Source organism: Adiantum capillus-veneris, chromosome 24, assembly GCF_014529385.1.
Source record: "Adiantum capillus-veneris isolate H3 chromosome 24, ASM1452938v2, whole genome shotgun sequence".
Taxonomy (NCBI): Eukaryota; Viridiplantae; Streptophyta; class Polypodiopsida; order Polypodiales; family Pteridaceae; genus Adiantum; species Adiantum capillus-veneris.
This window is the reverse complement of record NC_140954.1, coordinates 60,625,304-60,646,561: the sequence shown is the minus strand read 5'-3', so window position 1 is coordinate 60,646,561 and position 21,258 is coordinate 60,625,304. Positions and strand designations below refer to the sequence as shown.

General features: G+C 46.1%; 1 protein-coding gene across 1 annotated transcript in view; it reads left to right on the top strand.

Annotated features, from left to right (window-relative positions):
• Nucleotides 1-704: 704 nt before the first annotated feature.
• LOC147426449 (Putative methyltransferase family protein) overlaps nt 705-21,258 on the top strand; it is a 100,120-nt gene continuing 79,566 nt past the window's right edge. The window contains exon 1 of the mRNA XM_086499143.1: nt 705-875. Coding sequence (XP_086355269.1) covers nt 785-875 — 91 coding nt within the window. The 5' untranslated portion in view covers nt 705-784. The remainder of the gene's footprint in view (nt 876-21,258) is intronic.

Below are 21,258 nucleotides of genomic sequence, written 5' to 3'. Positions count from 1 at the left end.
TGCGCCCTAAACTCCGACCCACAAGTTCAAAAATTGATAACTTGAACTCCAATACATGAGCTCAAATAATTTGTAGTGCCACTTATAGGCCTCTCCTTGATTGAAGCTAGTACCTATGGACTAGAAGTCTAGCATCACGGGCCATTGTGGCCACCAACACATTAGCCTTGCCAGTCTGATTTATCAAATCATTATCATCATTGTCTCTATTCAGCTTCCTTTGTCCTTTTGTGAGTTCCTGCTTTTGCCATAGGCTTTGCATTCTCAAGCCAAATAAAGCATCTTCTTGTAATGTCGTAGCCCATAATGAGCTTGATCATGGCAGACAGGGCAAGGTAGACACAACTTGAGGAGCTTGCCGATGGCTACACACTAGTCCTTTAGTTTGGACCCTCACACACACACCATAGACCTTGCATGCTCACCACTACACTCCTTCCGCTTGCCTCTTGCTTAGACTATCTCTACCACTCGTGGCTTAGACCATTGTTGCTCGCTACTCAGACCATCGCTATTCAAAAGCCAAACAATCTTAATGAAGGTTTTAAAATGAACCTCCTATTTCATTGGGAGAGAGTTCAAATCTACTGCTGAATACTTCCTATGTAGCAAATCCCTTTTAGTTCGAGAAATGACCTACCTTTGCCTTCCATATTTTTATGTGAAAGAACCTCCACCTTGAAAGGTTGTTTGAAACTTAGTGTCCTCCTTTGGTACAAAAAGGAAAAAAGAGCGCCACGTCGGCGGCGGCGGCCTGTCTGAACGCTTTGATCCCACGAAGACAATGCAGGAGGGCGAGCAGGTGACGAGCGAGGTTCATTTGGGTTGCTCTCCGAACGAAATTACCTGCCTCTCCACCTTCACCATTGCCTCATGTAAGCTCTTTTCTTTTTCATGCCTTACCTCCAATCTGAAGTATTTTATCATCTATGCGTGTGTGAGACAGTACAATTGGGGTATGAAATGCTAGCGTCAAATTTGCAAGTAAATCTTTCGCATTCAAAGCAGGGTATGGAAAGAAACTATTCAGCCCGTTGCACAGAGTAAAGGTCATAAACGGCATTTCACACAAACCTTTTGGAGAGAGAGGAGAGATTGGGCTCCTTTCTCTCAGAGAATTTAAGTGCCATAGGGACAAACTGAAAAGGAAATTACTCGCAGGACTTGTAATTGATGTGGTTTATGATCTGCCAAATATTGATGTGACAGGGTTGTGTAGAGCTTGGATCAAAGAAGAAATCACACGGTACACCATGCTGATCTTCTTCAATTCAAAAGTTTGTGGAAATTTTGTCACTCTGCGGCTGGAATCTAAGATGGGCATATGAGTAGATAAGATGGGAGCGATGGATGGCTGAGGCAGGTTTAGCATATTTTGACCATTCAGAGTCTGTTATCTCGGGTTCATATATACAAAGTTACGGAGATGTCAAGGAGTTTCTTGCTACGCCCTTTGTTGTCTAACAAAGATATTACACGATGTGCGATGGGTGGCCAACCCGGGACAATCACTAGCCGTACAAAATGGCGAAGCAACGGTGGCGTAACTCTAACAATGAAGACCAAGAGGCAGTTGTGGAAAAAGAGTCGAGCAACAGGCTATCCTGATTCCCGGCTACATGGGTTGCAAATCTACGTTTGAGGCCGCCAGTAAACCAAGGAAGCGTGTTCACTTCCAGGATGATCCCAGTTTATCATTGTCCTCTTTTGACACTTCGAAGAGTTTCTCTTTGAGACCGGCTTATAGGGTGGTAGACTTGAGCTTTCACCCGAATCTTTACTTGAACTTTATAACACAAAGCAACTCCACGGATAAACCTGTGATTGAATTTAACACTTCAAAGCATAGTAACAGGGAATGGGTGGAACGGACCCTAAATGTTTCGAAACGGCGTTCCGGACGGGCCTGGCTCCCGAAACGGATTCGGAAACAGAACACCATTCCAGAATGGGATGTAATCAGAACGGTGGCCCGGAACGAGGGGGAAAGGGGCGGAACGGTACCCGGAACGGTGGAACAGGAATCCGGAACGGTCAAACCAAGAAGTCAACTTTTTCTTACTAGCCATTTGGGGGTATGTTTGGGGTCAGTTTTGGGGCTATTTGGAGGGCTGATTTGGGGCTGTTTGGGGGCTATTTAGAGGGCCGATTTGGGGCTGTTTGGAGGCTCGTCTCACCTCCTCCTCAAGCTCTCAACATCTCTACTGAGCTACTCTCCTTGCTAAAGCTCTAAGCTTGGACATAGAGCTCTGCCTTCTACCTGTTCTTTTTTGGCGGAAAGCACAACACCCTCAAAGAAGAAATGTGGCTTCTACCTCTCTTTCTCAAGCTCCATCCCTCCCTCTGGTGTCTCAAGCTCCATTCCTCTCTCTCTCTCTCTCTCTCTCTCTCTCTCTCTCTCTCTCTCTCTCTCTCTCTCTCTCGTCAAACTCCATCCTTGTCTCAAGCTCAGTCATCGTAAAACATGTCTATAATGGCTCTAATTAGGATGGTCGAATTCAAAAGCTTAGCTTACAGTTTTTCACTAACATATGAGCCTGTAATACATATAATATATAGTTGCTTTGGTCTACTGTTCCAGCCCCGTTCCCATTCCGGCCCCCTCCTCCCTCCCGTTCCCGTCCCGTTCTGCACCCTCCCGTTCCCATTCCGGGTAACTATGCTTCAAAGACACACACGGCTTGGCAACTAGAGTGCTTCCAAGGAGACAACGACACCTTGTAGGCCCTAAAGACTGGCGCCTTTTTTGGTATTTCTTTATTCTTATTGCAAAAAAACGATCCGAATGCTTTCACGTAACTCTCACCAAGCTGTCCAAACGTGACCTAATTTTGTTAGCATACGGCGCAAAACCCCTTGTAGGTAAAAAATATATGTCAAAGACACTTTTCCTTGCAATTTGGAAGCTTTCGAGTGAGCTGAAGGTCAATTTGAGCATGCTATAATTCCGTGTTTTGTCACTGTTAGGTGCCCAAAGCCCTATTTAAGCAGCCACGGGAAAGCAAGCAGCCCGGGGCTTTCTCGTGGCTTCCTTGGCAATGTCTTGCAGTTTAGGTGCGAAACCCTAAATGTGCAAAAAACACAGTAGGCTATAATTTTCTGTTTTGGATCGTTTTGGGCGGAGCGAACACGTCTCCGTGTGTCTCAAGTGCTCCCGCATGCAAGTTCTCCTGTTAAACGGACGAGTTTTCATCCGAGAAAACTCCATTTTTGCAATTCTTCGCAATGGAACTGTGCATATGTGTAGGGGATTAGCAATTAGCTAATCCAGTACCTGTTTAGAAGGCTCTTGCCTTGGCAAACGTGCATAAAACCCTCAGAACTATACATGGTCAACTGAGAAGCCCCAACTAGTGGGGCATTACCATATGTGCAAAGGGAAGAGAGACGCGGGAGAGCAAATCATCGCGCTACATAAGACAAGGGAGAAGGCAAACTTTCCATTAAAGCTGTGATCACCTACACCCACTACTCACACACACATTGTTAGGTGCAGCGGAATGAATGTTTGCGCTTTGCTCAAGATGAATGTTCCATATTTTGCTCAAGGTTCATTTTAGTTCTTATGTAAGGGAGAGCCTTCCATTCTTAATGGAGAGTGCTATGATCACGAACAAAGTGAGTGGACACTATGCGTGCAAGTGTATGAGACTAAGAAATATAGAGAAGAGAGATACGACACCAGAGACGTAAAACCCTCCTCCGAAGGCCCCACTCTCGTTGCCGAGAGTGGTCTACGATTGATTGCACAAACGGGTACAATGATGATGCATGAACTGATGCAGATCTAGGTTGCTGTCTTGCTGCGATTCAATGCTGAAAACGCAAGCTTATCTGATGCTGAAAACACTGAATTGGCAGCCCCCAATTGGCGATAATGGAAACGCTAGATGCAAGGGAAAGGGCTGTGCGGAATCTGCTAAAAACGCCAAGGCCAAAGGTTGGCTAGCGATGATGCAAAACGCAGGAAATGAAAACGCCAAGGCAAGGGGTTGCTTGGTGGTTCTTGTTGAGAGAGGGGAGGGCCTGTCGTCAATGGCCTGCTGTTCTCCTGGCTCATCTGCTGTTTAGGGCTAACCTTGGTTTGCTTATATATTTTCTTACCCAATTTGCCCTACCTACTTTCCAACAAAAGTCACTTAAATTAATAAGTGAAAAATGTCAAAAATAGGTAAAATAGGCTAAATGCACTGGAAAAATCCCCTAATTGATTCTAATGAATTCTGATGGGAATGCTTATGATCATGCTGTGTGCAACCAGAGGATATGCATCTACACTAAGTGACAGGGCATGCACGGTCTACGAATAGACTCACAAAAGTGCCATATCACTTCTAAATCTAGACTGACTGGACTGATTGAACCCTTATCATGCTGTAGCTTGTCCACGGACACATAGGGTTGGATGTGTCACGTGATATCCCCTCCTTTTCAAAGTGAGGTACTGGTATCGAACTGTATGGCGTCGAGGGAGATCGCTAATAGCATCCGGAATCCCTGGAAGGGACTCTTCGCCGGCCCACTCTGATGTGTGGGTCGTGCGGTACTTGAACTTCATAAAGGTCTGCAACGCTTGCTTCTTTGGGCCGCGCCGAAAGCGACACAAAGTCTTCTGAGTTTCCTTCGATGCTTCAACTTCATCGCGTGTCATGCTTCTTTCTTCTTCAAGAATCTCCATGGCTGAAAATTCCTGAAACCACTTCCAACACAAAAACATGAACATACCTATTTGATGTAAAGTGAGTGGAAAAAATCTTGTTTTCTTCAAAGACTGTGTATGCAATGTAGATGAACATAGAGACGGAGTGACAAACCGTTCATCAAACACATGCAAACAAGGAGATCGAATTTTTCTCTTTTGATCTAAATCAATCAACTGTGGCAATTCACAATGGAAATGCCCATGCTTAGTGCTTATACTCTCATGTGCTCTTTCTACAAATGTGTCATGCCAAGGAAGAGACATGGAGTGTGACGTCCTTGAATGCATACTTTTCAGCTTTTCATGAACAATCCGCATACATCCGTGCTCATTCATGAGTGAAACGTGCTCAACGTACAATATGTCATGCCTAGGAAAAGGGATCACATAAAGACGCTGACTAAAATATAGGAACAATCACGAATGAAACACTCGTACAATGCGTGTGTATCAATCATGCGAACACATAATACTTCCTGTAAGGGCTCTTTGGACCTAGGCTCGAGAGCCAAGATCGGTTCTTCGGGATCTATCGAATCTTCTTGTGGGGGATGTGTGGACCTCGACTCGAGAGCCAAGATCGATTCTTCGTGATTGATCGAATCTACGAGGTTAGCGTCGTTAGAAAAAGCATTAACTAACTCATCATCCTTGTGAACAATCACGTCATCTTCATGCAACTCATCATGCTTGTGAGAAATCACATCTTGATCATGCAAATCATCATGCTCATCATTATCATCCAAATCATCATGCATATCATTGTCATTCAAATCATCATCATGCTTATCATCATGCAAATCATTATCATTCAAATCATGTGTGTCATGCTTGGGAGAAGAAGAGACTGAGAGAGTCTCCTTTTCCCGAATCTCTTGCATCGGTGCCTGCACTTGAGAAAAAAGTCGCAAGAACTCTTGCATGCGTCGCTCACTCAGTTCTTGTCTTGCCTTTCTTTCTGCTTCTCTTTGTGCTTTGTCTGCGTGCCTGCGATCCATTTCTGCTTTTTTTTCTTCGTGTTTGCGATTCATTTCTGCCATTCTTTCTACATTTCTTGCGTTGCGTTCTAACTTCCTTTCCATAAACATAAGCTCCAACTCCTCCATAGGAGTTAGCTCAATCCTTGACGTAGATGGGGAAGGGGGAGGGTCGGAAAAACCTCCCGGTGGGGAAAATTCTTCTTCGCCTCTCTCATGCTCATCACCTCCAAGCGAAGTATCCATTCCGCTTTGAGTGATGACCATCCACTAAAGTCTTGGGTTCTTGTGGGTTCTTGTGGTCTTGGGTTCTAAGTTCACAATGAACTTGGGTTCTTGGGTTCTTGAGGGTCTTGAGGTTCTTGAGGGTTTTCTTTCGCTTGCAATCTGTGTTTGAAAAGGATCTTCTCTTCACTTGAGTTCTACTTCTTTCCGCGGGCGCACCCCTTGGCGGCCTTGTGCTCACACCAAGGTTGCTTTTTCCCACCTCACGTCGATTGGCCGGCCGCTAAGTGCACGGTCCGCTCTCAATGAGTGAAAAGAGACACAAGGGGAGGCTGGACAAGCCCTTCTTTCTTGGGATTCCTGTCACTCTTCAAAAACACGATTAGGAATCGACAGGCGTAAGCGAACTTGGGTTCGTGCGACTGCAACAAGCAAAAAAAACTTGTGATTCTTGTGGTTCTTTCCTTGAGTGATACAGAACAATGCCAAAGCTCTGATACCAATGTTAGGTGCAGCGGAATGAATGTTTGCACTTTGCTCAAGATGAATGTTCCATATTTTGCTCAAGGTTCATTTTAGTTCTTATGGAAGGGAGAGCCTTCCGTTCTTAATGGAGAGTGCTATGATCACGAACAAAGTGAGTGGACACTGTGCGTGCAAGTGTATGAGACTGAGAGATAGAGAGAAGAGAGATACAACACCAAAGACATTGTAAAACCCTCCTCCGAAGGCCCCATTCTTGTTGGTGAGAGTGGTCTACGATTGATTGCATAAATGGGTACAATGATGATGCATGAACTGATGCAGATCTAGGCTATGTCGACGATGACAACTGGGATGGCGATGACGACAATAGGGCTGAAAACTGAATGATCCTAATTGTTGTCCAAAAACGCTCAATGCTGAAATCTGCTGCGAATGAAGTGCTGATTTTCGGGGCTGTTTTGGTGCTGTTGAAAAACGCTGAATTGCTCTGATGAAAACGCTGAATTGCTGCTGTGTTTTAGGGCTGAAAACGCTGCTGTCCTACTGCGATTCAATGCTGAAAACGCAAGCTTATCTGATGCTGAAAACACTGAATTGGCAGCCCCCAATTGGCGATGATGGAAACGCTAGATGCAAGGGAAAGGGCTGTGCGGAATGTGCTAAAAACGCCAAGGCCAAAGGTTGGCTAGCGATGATGCAAAACGCTAGGGCTGAGGGGTGGAAAACGCCAAGGCAAGGGGTTGCTTGGTGGTTCTTGCTGAGAGAGGGGAGGACTTGTCGCCAATGGCCTGCTGTTCTCCTGGCTCATCTGCTGTTTAGGGCTAACCTTGGTTTGCTTATATATTTTCTGACCCAATTTGCCCTACCTACTTTCTCACTTAAATTAATAAGTGAAAAATGTCAAAAATAGGTAAAATAGGCTAAATGCACTGGAAAAATCCCCTAACTGATTCTAATGGATTCTGATGGGAATGCTTATGATCATGGTGTGTGCAACCGATATGCATCTACACTAAGTGACTGAGCATGCACGGTTTACGAATAGACTCACAAAAGTGCAAGATCACTTCTAAATCTAGACTGACTGGACTGACTGAACCCTGATCATGCTGTAGCTTGTCCACGGACACATAGGGTTGGATGTGTCACATGACACACATTGTAGTCACATTGAGCTGAAAAATTAGCCTCTAAAAATGGGCACCCGCTCTTGAGACTAGCTTTTGGAGTGTGTGTTCAGTGTTGGCTGGCAGGTTTCTCTTCTACTGCCATGTGTCCAGTTTGTCTCATTTGAGTTAATTTCCTAGTAGCCACCTTTGTGAGCCTCTAGCAGGACGTGCATGCCCAGGCCGGTCATAGTTGCATACCCTCTCTTGCATAGGACATCATTTCATCATGTAGATGTTTTGTCGCATGTGAACCGCCTCTTATTTTGGCATTCATTAATAAATCAATTTCAGCCTATTTTTTGGAAGGTCGTGGGGCTGATTTATGTCCCTGCTCGACCCAGCCTGTGCCTCCTATATAGGCAGCCCATTGGACGCTAGGATCAGCGAAAGAGGAAGCAGAAGATAGCCAATGTTTTCAGTCTCATCTACCTGGTGTTTCCAGCCCAGATCAGCCAACGTTTTTGTCAACTTTCTATCAGCGTTTTCAGCCCTAGATGGTCAGCGTTTTTCAACCGAGACAGCCAACGTTTCCAGTTTGAAGCGCCTACAGAACCGCAGCCTAGCCTCGTCGTGGTTGCAGACTCCTTACCATCGACACCGCTAGTAGTTTCCGGCACTCAGCCATAGCGTCTTCGTCGTCGTCGCTGTCGTCGACACAGTACCTCAACACCTAGTACCCCTTGTGCCTTGGCTCAGTATAAGGATCCACAGACCTCAAGAACGTCGTCGTCGTCGACAAAGATCCACAGACCCACCAAGAACCTCGTCGTCGACATCATTGTCGTCGACATAGACCCCTCAGTACCTCGTCACCGACATCATCGCCGTCGACATAGACCCATCAGTACTTCGTTGTCGACATCATCATCATCGACATAGACCTATTAGTACCTCGTCGTCGACATCATCGTCATCGACACAGACCCATCAGTACCTCGTTGTCGACATAGACCAATCGGTACCTCGTTTGTTGACTTAGACTCCGTGTAACAAACTGCGGATGTGTTAAAGCCCTAAAGAACGGAGTCAACTTGCAGATGCCGGTGGAGGGGCCTAAACCCTAAGAGAACAAGTAACAGAAGAAGAAGTCCTACCAACTTATGGGGACCCCGTCCGATGGGGCCCCAGTGACAAAGGATTAAAATAAAGCAGGACCCACACACACAGAGTAAAGGAAATTGTGTGGAACTGATGACGTGGCAAGTTTTTCCGAAAATTATGCTGATTGATGACATGGCAAGATGTATCGATTTCCGCGTTGCGCTGGCTGATGACGTGGCAGGCTGTACGGATTTTCGTGATTTATGCTGGCAGCTTTTTGGCTTTGCTTTTGGACCAGTTGCTTTTGAGTTTGAAGGCTTTTTACTGTAAATTGCTTTTGGGGCCTAGGGCCTTTAAATATGAGGTTAGGGCTCATTCTCTGGCATGCTTGCTGGAGAAGGTGCAGAGTCTGGAGTACCGGCTTGTACTGTGTTGATGCAATATAAAGAAATACCGAAAGGGGCGCCAAGGTTTGGGGCCAATACTCTCTAGGGTGGAATTCCGCCACTCCGTTTCGCGTGTCGTCTCTCTCTCTCTCTCACTTCAGATGTTATTGAAGTGCTTAAAGTTGTTAAGTCTGTTCTTTTCTATTGGCACGTGTTGCCCGTCTTGTGACAGTGGTATCAGAGCATCAGGCGTGTGCTTTTCTGAAAGCATACCGGTCCCACAAAAGTGCAGACAGAGCAAACCAAAGACTTCTGGAATTTTTTGGAGGTATCTTCGCCCTCCAACCCGGACTCATCAGCCACTCCCACCCTTACTTCATAGCGCATCGGGCGCGCTCCCGTCTTCACCGCTCATGTCTTACAGGGCATAAGCCATTAAGATCACTTGCAAGAGAAGGATCCAAGATTTGTTTCGAGCTGCTGTTTTTCTCGGAGACAATACCATGCAGATATCTATAGCTACCAAGCCGCACACTTCCAAGGACTTGGCAAGCTTTCAAGGAAAAAAAATTTGTCCGAAGTTATATGGTTTCTGACATCTTCCTTCGGAGTGTAACTTCTGGCAGAGAGGGGTATCTTGAAATGCTTGCCATGGAAACCCTAGCAGATTATAACTTGAAGTTTCTCGACATCTCCCAGTAGATGTCTCTTCACGATCATATGACCTTGGAGGTCCAGTGCGATTGCTATCTTGGGACTAGCATCGCCGCCAAAGAAACACTGTTTGTCCAAGAGCTGATGGACCATGTTGTGCTTGGCTACGACTCTATGGAATGAACCTAACCCTAATTTTTTGGTGGTTTCAGGATGGAAAGTCAGTCGACTTTTCTTGCTCGACTGATGTCGAGATTGCCTTTTAAGTTTGAAATCTGCTTGAGAACTTGTTTGGTGATCCTGTTTGGAAATTGTTTGAAATGGATGGTATCTGTTTTGAACCTATCTTGGTGCCGATCTGAATTATTTGACTCTGGTTTTAATACCGGTTTCAATGATTGGTGATTTTACTCCCCGGTGGAGTAGTGAGAAATTATGTTTGAGAATGCTTGTTCATACTCATGGCCCGGACCCTTGTGGTTATTTTACGGGGGGGGGGGGATATTGTTGTTGTGATTCCCGGCCTAGACCAAGATGGTTATGCGGGAGGAGTATTAGGAAGTCTGAGCAGTGGTTACTCTCAGCGCCTCTAAATGACGTAGGCTGCGGTCTTGGGGGTGTTTGGTTGTAAAAGGCCTCTATATCTCCCGACCCGGACCTTTTTTATGCAGGAGGAGTGATGAGAGAGTCGTTGAATATCCCGGACATTGTTAGGTTATGCGGGAGGAGTGTTCATCACAATGCAACACAAATGCTCACATATGTTTCTCTGTCTTGTAACATGCATATGTGAGCATTTGTGTTGCATTGTGATGTGCCAACCACTGAATATTCCTAATTGGATGAGATTGCTTGGGTATGTAATTTTAGTGCATCAAGACACCCGTGGAAGATCAGTACGATCTGGGTGTGATGGCTAATTTTACTACGCCGGAATATCAAGAGTTCCAATCTGGACGAAAGGAGAAGCTAACTCCTTGATCAAAAGAACAGAAAGGAGAAGCTAACTCCTTAACAAAAAAAAGAGCAAACGGAATGTCCCTCGAAATGACCCTCGGAAATTTTTTGAGCTAGCTTGAGTTGTTTTGCAGATATGCTGTAATCGCGGACGATTACTCTCTTTCAAGAAGGGGAGATGTAACAAACTGCTGACGTGTCAAAGCCCTGAAGAATGGAGTCAACTTGCAGATGCTGGCCGCGAGGGGCCTAAACCTTAAGAGAACAAGTAAGAGAAGAAGAAGTCCTACCACCTTATGGGGACCTCGTGCGATGTGGCCCCAGTGACATAAAGGAAAAATAAAGCAGGATCCACACACACAATAAAGGAAATTGCGTGGAATTCATGACGTGGCAGGTTTTCCCGAAAATTACGCTGATTGATGACATGGCAGGCTGTACGGATTTTCGCGTTTTGCGCTGGTTGATGACGTGGCAGGCTGTACGGATTTCCGTGATTTACGCTGGCAGCTTTTTGGCTTTGCTTTTGGACCGGATGCTTTTTGAAGGGTTTTTCCTGTAAATTGCTTTTGGGGCTCATTCTCTGGCATGCTTCCTGGAGAAGGTGCAGAGTCTGGAGTATCTGCTTGTACTGCTTTGATGCAATATAAAGAAATACCGAAAGGGGTGCCAAGGTTTGGGGCCAATACTCTCTGGGGTGGAATTCTGCCACTCCGTGTCGCGCGTCGTCTCTCTCTCACTTCAGTTGTTATTGAAGTGCTTAAAGTTGTTCTTTTCTATTGGCACATGGTGCCCGTCTTGTGACACATCGTCGTCGACATAGAACCTCTCAGTACCCAGTAGTATCCAACATCAATAGCATCAATACCCATTTGTCACGTGCACATATAACCCTATGTGTACGTGGACAAGTGAAACCGGCCCGTAGGGCGGTAGGCGTTGGCTTTCACCCGAAATTCTTTACTTTAAACACACACACAGAGCACTTTGCAAAGAGAACCTGCGACGGGAGTTAACACTTGAATACACACACGGCTCGGGAGCTAGAATGCTCCGAGCAGACGCCGACAACCTGTAGGCCCCAAAATTGGCGCCCCTTTCGGTATTTCTTTATTCTTTAGGAGGGTAAATTACAAGGTAAGGTCTTGGGAATCTTTCACGTGTATCCACCTAGATACCATTTGATTTGGCCAAATTTCGGCAGCATAACAGCCCCAAAACTTGCGCGAAACCAATTCCCCTGTTGGAACTCGCTTGCACTGTCGTATACCCTCTGATTCCTATCCAAAAACAGTAAATTCAGCACGCTGTATTTATTGGTTTTTGCCCTGTTTTCAGCCCCAAACAGTCCTTTGCCAGTGGGGCACGATTCCCAATGGTCCTGGTGTCCGTACGGCTGAAAAACAGTGAAATTACAGCGCATACACAGCGCTGATTTTGCACCTGTACGGTGAGGTTATGACCCTCACCAGTGCCTGCTTTGGAGCAGCAGTTAGCTACCCCTGTTCCTGCTCAAGGAGGCTCTTGCCTCAGCACAAAAGCATGAACCCACACAACTGTACATCAGTCAAATGAGTAGCCCTCTTGTGGGGCATCACATAACTGCACGTAGGGGAGAGAGAGAGCAGTGTGTAGTGTGCAGGGCATCACTCCTAGCACCACACTGTACATGAGAGGGAAAGAAAGCACTCCATAGCTCTTAACCTGTGACAAAAGCTGAAATGAGGCCTCTCCCAGCATAAAAATCAGCGCCCATTTTTCTGCAAGAGACAAGTGCATGAAAAGTTGACACTTGGCGCATTTACAAGCATTTGCCCGTTTCGGGCTCGCCGCTTAAAAATATCCTGATCGGTTGCCTAGTTGACTTCGCGGCAGAGTTGTAAAATGTTCCCCTAGTCATACCGGAGGTAATGACGCGAACACATTTCACGGCCCAAAATAGCAGTTCCCTAAATTTTAGGAGATGCTTCCGTTGGGCTCCCACTGGTCTTCTGACCATCTATCCTCATTGGGACCTCATCCAAAAATGCAATGTGGTCCAACTGTCGGATACTTTTTGTTGGTAGTCCCACCTTGACTTTACGCCTTAATTGAGTTCACTTCCTAGTATCCACCAACTTGCTAAGTGCGACGGGGGGACCTATATGATCTTGCTCTGAGCCTAGACATCCTCTTACCATACGAATTCCAGTGCTGACCACTTCCCGTCTGCGGGTGAATCTACCGTTCACATTGGCCATACAATGTCCGACCGTTTGCTACTTCAAAAAGAGGGTCTTAAACAAATAAAATAAACCCCATTGGAAAGAAACCAACAACCAAGGTTAGCAGTTGCCACATCTCTGTGACATGGTTAATAACTGCCACGTCCTCGTGACATACCCCCCTCTTGAAATCGCAAACGTCCTCGATTGCATACCATAAATACACGCCACTGATGATCTTGTGCTATTAACACTCTTTTATCATCGCATGTATCCGCAAGAAAGGTCGTAACATACATAGATACAAATGACTTAATGAGGCCTTCATACTTTTGCCATTTCCATCTATGGCACTGAATTCATATGTACATTTGATGTACTAGCTCTATCATTACCCCTCCTTTGCACACGTTGGGTTGGGGCATAAGTAGGCTGTAACCCAAAGGCTTCAAGGTAGAGCTGCAATACATTTGGTGACTCTGACAGTTCATGCTCTTCCATCCACTTTGCATCCATAGGCGGATAGTTCTTGAACTTCACCAAATAACGTCTTGCAACTTGTCCTTTAACTTTTCTGTCCTTATGTGCCAAAACTTGCTCAGGTACCAGGATCTCATCAAGTTCCTCAACTTCTGGCTGATCCTCAACTGGCATATCTTCTGGCACATCACCCACGAAGGGTCTTAGAAGACTCACGTGAAACGCATTATGAATCTTCCACGCATCAGGCAATTTCAGCCTGTAAGCCACATCGCTGATCTTGTCAAGCACTTGAAAAGGCCCATAGTAACGCATGCTGAGCTTAGGAAACAGCCGTTCCTTGCCCTTCATCTTCTTTAACCTTGCCTTTTCGAACCTTAAGAGAACCCAATCACCAGGTGATAGTAGCAATTCACGACGGTGACGATCAGCAGCCTTTTTCTGTTTTGCCTGAGTCTTCTCCAAGGCAACTTTAATCTTCTTATACATCTCATCCATGTTCTCAACATATCGATCTGCCTCAAAGATCTTGTCCTTTGTGTGCAAAATGGGAGGAACCTTTTTGCCGCCTTCAACAATCTCAAAAGGTGCTTTGCCAGTAGACGAATGCATTGTATTATTGTACGCATACTCAAGCATAGGCAAATACTGTTCCCACTTGCCCTTATTATCTGACACATAGCATTTCAGCAGATCTAAGACAGTAGAATTAGCCTCTTCTGACTGTCCATCAGTTTGTGGATGAAACGAAGACGAGAACTTGAGCGTAGTACCCATGTTCTCAAACAATCCTCTCCAGAACAAACTGGTCATGCGAGGATCACGATCACTGATAATCGATTGTGGCATACCATGGTACTTGAACACATGGTACATGAACAAGCGTGCCATCTGATCAGATTTTATCTTCTTCCTGACAGGGATAAAATGGGCCTGCTTGCTGAACCTGCAGATAATGGTCCATATACCATCATTCCCTGTTGGCGTTCTTGGAAGATCAAAGATAAAGTCCATAGCAATGCTTTCCCATGGCTTATCCGGAATCGGCAGTGGTTGTAACAACCCTGGTGCCTTTTGCCTGTCAAACTTGACCTTTTGGCAAACTATGCATGCTCGCACAAAGGCATCCACATCTCTCCTCAAGGTAGGCCAATAGAAGAACGTCTCTACCGCTTTAACTGTTGCATCAATGCCACGATGCCCTGCATACGATGGGACATGACTCTCTTCCATGACTTTATGTCGTAGTGGCCTAGTGACACAAAGTCTGCCATGCATCATCATAAAACCATCTCTGAGGAGGTAGTGCTCGTGATGTTGCCCGTCTTGTAACTGTTCAAAGATCCTTGCAAAATCTTCATCAGCAGTATACTCTTCCTTCATGTCATCTAACTCATGATGATAAGGAATTGACACAGCTGAAATTTGTGGCTTTCTTGATAACGCATCAGCCACAACATTCTTCTTGCCTTCCACATGCATAATCTGGAAGTGGAACATGGAAAGAATGTTTGCCCATCGCATATGCTTTTTGGATAACTTTGACTGTGTCAAGAAGTATCGCAAGGTCTGATGATCTGTTTGGACAACAAAATTAGCACCTAAGAGGTAGTGCTTCCAGCTAGAAAGCGCATGAATAACGGCCAAGAGCTCTTTCTCATAGACTTGCATAGTCCTCTCTGGCCCTTGCAAAATTCGGCTTTCATAGGCTACTACCCGTCCATCTTGCATTAGCACTGCTCCGATGCTACTGCCACACGCGTCACACTGGACCACAAATGACTTCCTGAGATCTGGCAGAACAATAACTGGATCTGAAGTCAACTTTTCCTTTAAGAGACTAAAAGCTGAAATCTCTTTTTGGGTCCATCTGAAAGTGACCTCTTTCTTTTGCAATGCGTGAAGAGGCGATGCTATCTCTGCAAAATTTTTGATAAACCTTCTATAGTAGGAACACAATCCCAAGAAGCTTCTGACATCGTGCACAGTCTTCAAGTCTGGCCATGTCTTGATAGCTTCGACCTTTGCGGGATCCATTCTAACACCATTCTTTGAGACTATGTTGCCCAGAAAGTGGATCTCTTCAAGGAAGAATTCACTTTTCTTAGGATTGACAAGTAACCTGTGACTGCGCAGCTCTTCGAACACAATGGTCAAGTGACGCCTATGCTCCTCTTCATTCTTCGAATACACAATCATGTCATCGAAGAATGTTCCAACAAACTGTTGATGCAAGCGGAAAATCCGGTCCATCATTCTGTGGAACGTGGCAGGAGCATTTGTTAGCCCAAACGGCATCACTAGAAACTCATAAAGACCAAATGTCGTTCTAAACGCAGTCTTGTGCACATCCTCTGGGCTTATACGAATCTGATGGTACCCACTCTTCAGGTCTATCCTGCTGAAAATTGCAGCACCCTCTAAACGATCGAGAATATCATCAATGTGAGGAATAGGAAACCTATTCCTGATGGTATTCTTATTCAACGCACGGTAATCAATACACATGCGCCATGAGCCATCCTTCTTCTGCACTAGGAGCACTGGGGAGCAAAAGGGTGAAGAACTAGGCTGAATCAGCCCCTTCTCTAATAACTCCTCAACCTGGCCCATAATCTCTTTCTGCTGCGCCGCACTAACCCTGTAGGGAGGTCTATTTGGTGGGCTACACCCTGGCACCAAATCTATCCGATGGTCCTCAGGTCTCTCTGGCGGCAATTGCGACGGTAATGAATCAGAAAAACAGTCACTAAACTTTTGCAAAAATGCTGACCTTTCTTTATCTAACACAGATAAATTTGACTGATCCCTATCTGAGACATCACGTGCAAAAATCAAGTACACAGAAAGATGATTCTTTATTACAGCAGTGATAGCAGAAGCAGATACAATAGGGACTGACTCTCCTTTAAGCTTTACATCCAAGATGTGAGTTTTGCCCCTATGCTGTACAGTGATCTTTTTGTTGTAGGCATCCAAGACTCCATGCACTCGGAACATCCACGGGATCCCCAACAAGGCATCACATCCTTCTAGCGGCATGATGTAAAACTCTTCAGTGTCCACATACGACTGAATATGCAGACGCAGTTTTCCAATGATGGGAGTAACACACTCTGAGTGGCCAGGACATGCCAATCCTGCCTTTGCTGTGTACCCCATCTCTTCAGCTTTGATGCCGAGCTTCATAGCTAACTCTGGTGAGATAAAGTTGGCTTTGGCACCTGGATCAAAGAAGATGAGTGCCGTCTGATCCCTAACTTTACCCCATGCCCTGCATAACTCACTGGCATCTGGGCTGGGCCTGTCACCCACCATGTCTGGCACTAAACTTGCCGTGGGTTTTGGCTTCTTGCCTTTCTGGTCTTCTTTATCCTCTGAGTCAGCTGGCCTTTTCCTTTGTGGACAATTTATAGAAATATGACCAGGCTGCTCGCATATAAAGCATTTGTTCTCAGCCATTAGGACCTTCTTTTCCTCGAGCGACTTGCGCACAAAAGGCTTCCTTTTCTGTTTCTTTGCCTGCGCTCCAGAAGTCCCAGCTGAATCCTTATCTTTGGTGGCCTGTTCTGACCCCTGTGACGCAGCAGGAGCCGTTTTCACAAAGGGCTTCTTCGCTGAATTTTTCTTTTGCTGCCCTCCTTTATCACTGCTCGGAAATCCACTGTTCTCTCCTTTCAACAGGGCAAGACCAGTGTTCGCAACTTCCATAAGCTGAGTAAGGGTAGCCACTCTGTTCTTTGTACAGTAATCACGAAGCCCTTTAGGCAGCCCACAACAATACTTCTCTATCTGCTCTGTCAATGGCACAAATCTGTAGGAGGTCATTGAGAGTAATGCTTTACAAAACCTCCTATTGTACTCCAGCAAGCTCTTGCACGAAGCTGCCGTAAGCTGGTGCCAATCTGTCACGACATCGGCTTCAAATTCATTTGATAGCCAAGCAGATGCAAACATTTGCTTGAAGTAAACCCAAGTGGCGGGTGCCTGTCCTTGCATTAACAATGTCGTTCACCATGTAAGCGCATTGTCCTTTAAGAAAGTGGCAGCTTTCCTGACCTTCGAGGCCTCTGTAAAATTCCCTCCCGCATAAGCTGTATCAAACTGCTGGAGGAAAGTGAGTGCCTTTGTCTTGTCCTCGAAACCACTGAAGGTACTGAACTTTACAGCTGCACCACCCTCTTTGTAAGCCTTCGGCTTCTCTAGTGCCCCCAAGTTGTCATACGGGATGGTCTGCAACATGGGCATTGTACTAGGCATGATCGGCACGTGTTGGCCATTCACATTTTGCATCAGAGGTGCGATATCTGGCTGTTGTCCAGAAAAACCAGCCATGCCAAAATGAGCCTGTGGCACCCCAAACTGGCCCTGGTTGCCGTGGAAACCTTGCTGCATGCCGATAGTACCATACATGGGGTTTGGCATGATGCCTTGCATACCCCCGAACACTGTTCCTGGCATGTACGGTTGACTTCCAGACGCATAACCAGCCATACTTTGGAACACTGATCCACCCCCGAAATACCCAGGATGTACCGTGGGTGGTGGAAAAACTGAGTGCATAGCCTGGTATCCAGCTCCCTGTCCATTCAAGACAGCATGTTGGCTCTGAAAGGTGGCGGGCTGAACTAGCATAACCTGTGGAATAGGCGTTCTAGCCACCTGTTCAAGCACGGGAGGAACCTGCTTTGGAGCCCCCGACTCCGCAACATGCGAGTGTTCCCTTTCCTCCTGCGCCTCATGAAGTACCTGGGCTTGAGCTTCAACAAGCTCCGTACGCGGCGTAGGTTGCCTATTTTGCTGTTGCACTGGTGGCGCTTGCAAGAATTCCATAAACCTCGGATTCTGCACCAGCTGCGAAATGACATTCACCGCGGCAACTAACTGAGTCTTAAACGCATCATCCTCAAGTTGCCCTGTCATAAAGCCCTGTACTACTAGAGGGACATTCACGTTGACAGGAGGTACAGACTAACGTGGCCGTGAGCTCTCGCCAATCTCAAAAACCATAGGAATCTCCTGCCTGTCCTCTGGAGAGGAACCCTCTTCCATAATTCCCTTCCCCTTGTCGGCCATAGTGTAATCCCCGCGTTCTTGCACTGTGTGTCTTTACACTAAACAATCCAGGCTCACTCTTTGAGGAAAAAGTGATTGATGTCCCGGCAACGGAACCATGAAACCGGCCCGTAGGGCGGTAGGCATTGGCTTTCACCCGAAATTCTTTACTTTAAACACACACACAGAGCACTTTGCAAAGAGAACCTGCGACGGGAGTTAACACTTGAATACACACACGGCTCGGGAGCTAGAATGCTCCGAGCAGACGCCGACAACCTGTAGGCCCCAAAATTGGCGCCCCTTTCGGTATTTCTTTATTCTTTAGGAGGGTAAATTACAAGGTAAGGTCTTGGGAATCTTTCACGTGTATCCACCTAGATACCATTTGATTTGGCCAAATTTCGGCAGCATAACAGCCCCAAAACTTGCGCGAAACCAATTCCCCTGTTGGAACTCGCTTGCACTGTCGTATACCCTCTGATTCCTGTCCAAAAACAGTAAATTCAGCACGCTGTATTTATTGGTTTTTGCCCTGTTTTCAGCCCCAAACAGTCCTTTGCCAGTGGGGCACGATTCCCAATGGTCCTGGCGTCCGTACGGCTGAAAAACAGTGAAATTACAGCGCATACACAGCGCTGATTTTGCACCTGTACGGTGAGGTTATGACCCTCACCAGTGCCTGCTTTGGAGCAGCAGTTAGCTACCCCTGTTCCTGCTCAAGGAGGCTCTTGCCTCAGCACAAAAGCATGAACCCACACAACTGTACATCAGTCAAATGAGTAGCCCTCTTGTGGGGCATCACATAACTGCACGTAGGGGAGAGAGAGAGCAGTGTGTAGTGTGCAGGGCATCACTCCTAGCACCACACTGTACATGAGAGGGAAAGAAAGCACTCCATAGCTCTTAACCTGTGACAAAAGCTGAAATGAGGCCTCTCCCAGCATAAAAATCAGCGCCCATTTTTCTGCAAGAGGCAAGTGCATGAAAAATTGACACTTGGCGTATTTACAAGCATTTGCCCGTTTCGGGCTCGCCGCTTAAAAATATCCTGACCGGTTGCCCAGTTGACTTCGCGGCAGAGTTGTAAAATGTTCCCCTAGTCATACCAGAGGTAATGACGCGAACACATTTCACGGCCCAAAATAGCAGTTCCCTAAATTTTAGGAGATGCTTCCGTTGGGCTCCCACTGGTCTTCTGACCATCTATCCTCATTGGGACCTCATCCAAAAATGCAATGTGGTCCAACTGTCGGATACTTTTTGTTGGTAGTCCCACCTTGACTTTACGCCTTAATTGAGTTCACTTCCTAGTATCCACCAACTTGCTAAGTGCGACGGGGGGACCTATATGATCTTGCTCTGAGCCTAGACATCCTCTTACCATACGAATTCCAGTGCCGACCACTTCCCGTCTGCGGGTGAATCTACGGTTCACATTGGCCATACAATGTCCGACCGTTTGCTACTTCAAAAAGAGGGTCTTAAACAAATAAAATAAACCCCATTGGAAAGAAACCAACAACCAAGGTTAGCAGTTGCCACATCTCTGTGACATGGTTAATAACTGCCACGTCCTCGTGACAACAAGCTACTTCATGGCAAGGGTTCAGTTCAGTTCAATCAGCCTAGATTAGGAAGTGTTCTGACACTTTGTGAGTTTGTTCGCAGATCGTGCATGTCCAGACACTTAGAATAGATGCACAACATGATCATCAGATTACAGTCAGAACCCATCAGGAGCATCTTTAAAGTGCATAGACCTAATTTCCCTATTTTAGCCACGTTTCACTTATTATTTTTAAGTGACTTTGTTGGGAAACTAGGTAGGGCAAGCTTTGCAAGTTTATATATAAGAAACCTAGCGCTAGCACTTTCTGGCAGAAGAGGCAGCAGGGACCTGTGTCCAACAGTGCACCTTCTCAGTAAGACCTCCCGGCAGTCAACCTAGCGTTTTCAGCCATCAACAAGAATTAGCTAGCGTTTTTCATCCGTTGCAGATCAGCGCTAGCGTTTTGCATTTGCAGACCAATATGGCGACAACAGACTCAGCAGATCCTCTAGCGTTTTTGCAGCAGGTCAGAAAAGAAATCAGCCCTAGCGTTTTTGCATTTGCAGAGCATCCTAGCGTTTTGCAGATTTCTGGCGACAGATTCAGCCATAGCCATAGCCTTAGCGTTTTCAGTTTTCAGCACATTGACACCACAGTAGAAACCCCAAACCTCGCAGATCTCACCTTCCCACAGCAGATCCTCGCCGCACGGTCAGATCAACTGAAGTTTGTAGATTCAGCCCGGAAAATGCAGATTTCAGCATCTGCGTTTTCAGCATGTTGTCGTCGCATCGTCGTCGTCACCGACATGAAGTCAGAACTCAACAGATACAAGATTTGTAGATTTCAGCCCTTAGTGTTTTCAGATTTCAGCCCGTCTCGTCGTCGTCATCATCGTCGACATCATCGGCAAGTCCAAGCATTGTAGAGATTTGTGCAATCAATAGCATTAAACTGCTCTCGCCATAGAGAGTGGGGCCTTTGGAGGAGGGTTTGACAACATTCTGGTGTCGTATTCTTCTCTCTCTATCTCTCAGTCTCAGCACCTTCATTCACAAGTGTTTATTACCTTTGTTTGTGATCACTTGCACTCTCTCACTAAAGGAACGGAAGGCTCTCCCTTCCGTAAGTAAAAGGAACCTTGAGCACAATTCGGAGCACTCATCTTGAGCAAAGTTCAACATTCACATCCGCTGCATCTTACATTGGTATCAGAGCTTTAGCAGTGTTCTGTATCACTCAAGGAAAGAACCACAAGAATTTTTTTGCTTGTTGCGGTCGCAAGTAGTCCAAGTTCACGTGGGCGTGTCGATTCCTAATCGTGTTTTTGAAGAGTGACAAGAAACCCAAGAAAGAAGGGCTTGTCTAGT